Raw genomic sequence first — 2,537 nt, 5'->3', positions numbered from 1 at the left:
AGGGGAGGGGAGGGGAGGGGAGGGGAGAGGGGAGGGGAGGGGAGGGGAGGGGAGAGGGAGAGGGAGAGGGAGAGGGAGAGGGAGAGGAGAGGAGAGGAGAGGAGAGGAGAGGAGAGGAGAGGAGAGGAGAGGAGAGGAGAGGAGAGGAGAGGAGAGGTGGGATCATCGTTTGGAGAGACAGACAGCTGGGGCGCACGCTCATTGGCCCCGGACAGTGATGTCAATCTTCTGACGTCGCTCTGGCTGGTCCAATGAGAGTCGGAGACAGTGCAGCTCCACATGCAGCCGCTCCGTCCGCTCACACATCCACCCAGTCCGGCTTGGAGGGGCCGCTCAGCTCGGTGACACACACAGACAGCCATAGCCGCGTCTTCCTTCACTCAAAGTTCCAGTTTACGCACTGACAGCTCAGTCCAGCTGTAACTCCTGCACTGTTGCTGAGCGCCGTGTGTCCAAAAGACTTCTTCTTTCTTCTTTGTAGGAAGGAAGGGGGTGGGGGGGTTGACATTTTGACAAGGGAGGCCAAACGGGAGGGCTTTTTTTTTTGTCTTCCCCGAACCGAACTCAGCTTGTCTTGTGCTCCTCCAAAAGAGAGAGAGAGAGAGAGAGAGAGACAACTCCAAACGAGCTTTCTTCTTTCGCCGTTGCTTGCTTTCTGCCCGTTCATTTCCACTGCAGTGCCCGTGCAAGAATTGACGTTTTTTCTTTTCTTTTCTTTCTCGTCATTATCTCAAATCAGTTGCAAGTTTTTCGCTATAGTTGCAATTGGCGCACAGCGCTGTATAGACCCGCTTATAGCGCAGCCTCTCTTTTTTTTCCCTTCTTCATTCTCCGCAATATAGGAAAGCACTGCAATAAATAAAAGATGAATTGATAATTCATGCTTTTGGAGATATATATAGCCTGCTGCTGAGTGTTGTGTTCCCCCCAAACGGCTATACTATGTCAGCCTGACGATATCCGAAGACAAACTCCCCGAGACCCCGACAGACAACAAGAACAGACCAGCGCGCTTCGTAACTCCGGCAGTGTGAAGAAGAATTGTTTAGTTTTTCCAGCGGAGAGAGAGAGAGAGAGAGAGAGAGACAGAGAGACAGAGAGACAGAGAGACAGAGACAGAGACAGAGACAGAGTAAAAAAAAAAGAGAGACGCTTTTTGGTCCGGTTGTCCTGTCCTGTCCTGTCCCGTCCCAGGTGTCCCACCAACACCGGGCGGGTCGCGGGTCGGACACTTCTCCCCGTCAGGCCGGGCTGAGCTGTCATGCTGCCCAAAGTCGAGACGGAATCCCTGGGAGTCGTCCGATCTTATGGGGAACACCACGGGCACATGCCACGAAACATGCAAGGTAAGAACAGATCTCTCTCTCTCTCCCGGTTAGAAAATGCTTGTAGGCTATAGCCTATATACGCATGCAACCAAATGGACCCTATATATACCGTACGGGTGCATTTGGTTGCATGTGCACAACTCTCTGAGACGAGTTACAGACCTTTGTATAGGGTCCATTTATGTCTCGACAAAACCTATATATATATACACTTTGGAAAGACATAAAAATAGAGGCTATATGCGGGATTAGTGTTACCAGAAGGGACACGGTTTCATTTGGATTTGTTTAATTTTTAAGGTGCCGTTATCGCGCTGCATGTCCCGTGTGCGTAAAAACCGACCGACCGACTGACTGACGGGGCATGAGAACAGAACACACATACTCTCGTGTTACGGTGTTAGTATAGCATATAGACTATATAGTTCGTGTGGTTGCTATACAGTTTTAACTTTATATATAGGGCTATTATAGGCTATAGTCAAGTGTTTTGTTCCCCCCCCCCCCCCCCCCGCTGTTATTATTGTTAGCGTCTGTGATTCTGTCACCTGTCAAATAAAGTGCTTAATTGTTGACACTTTCTATATACCAAAACATCAGCCGAAGCCTGACATTCCTTAAATGTATAGCAAATCAAACGAACTGTTCCTTAATTCTACACAGAAATAATTATAGTCAATAATTGTCTATAATATGCTCTCGGTGCCATTTATTTCTTCAAAGTCGTTAAATCGTTTCGAAGTGAAATCTTCTATATAGGCCCTTATATACGGTGTGTATTAAGTCTTTGACTGTGTGTTTTAGTTTTGTTGTTGTTGGGGGTTGCTCAGTAATAATCCTGGGGTTTATTTAAAAATCGACGCACGTTGAGATTAGACGAGAGGTTTATAGCCTTTCAGATTAATTTAAATTTTAACGTTACGATCACAGAAATTATAGCATTATATTTTGTTGCAATTGAAAACTGAAATAATAAACCACACGTGTGTGAAATAATTAGCTTCCACGCGATATATAATATATATATATATATATATATATATATATATATATATATATATATATATATATATGCATATATATATATATGCAGATATGATTATATATTTTATTATATTCCTTTCTCTCTTTCTCTCTCTGTTGACCAGATCACCGAGGAGTAGGCTAGACTAAATTGTGACTTTGCATTTTCTTTTGAGTGAACCTCAA

The 2,537-nt window shown here is 45.1% G+C and overlaps 1 protein-coding gene across 1 annotated transcript in view; it reads left to right on the top strand.

The window, feature by feature from the left end:
* Window positions 1–1,144: 1,144 nt before the first annotated feature.
* Window positions 1,145–2,537, top strand: part of nr5a2 (nuclear receptor subfamily 5, group A, member 2) — a gene marked incomplete at its 3' end in the record, with an annotated part of 32,446 nt that continues 31,053 nt past the window's right edge. Inside the window, exon 1 of the mRNA XM_083768043.1 lies at window positions 1,145–1,346. Within this exon, the coding sequence (XP_083624169.1) occupies window positions 1,262–1,346 (85 nt within the window). The 5' untranslated portion in view covers window positions 1,145–1,261. The remainder of the gene's footprint in view (window positions 1,347–2,537) is intronic.

The sequence above is a fragment of the Protomyctophum parallelum genome, assembly GCF_964188405.1.
Source record: "Protomyctophum parallelum genome assembly, chromosome: 6".
Classification (NCBI taxonomy): Eukaryota; Metazoa; Chordata; class Actinopteri; order Myctophiformes; family Myctophidae; genus Protomyctophum; species Protomyctophum parallelum.
This window is presented reverse-complemented; position numbering and strand designations above follow the sequence as displayed.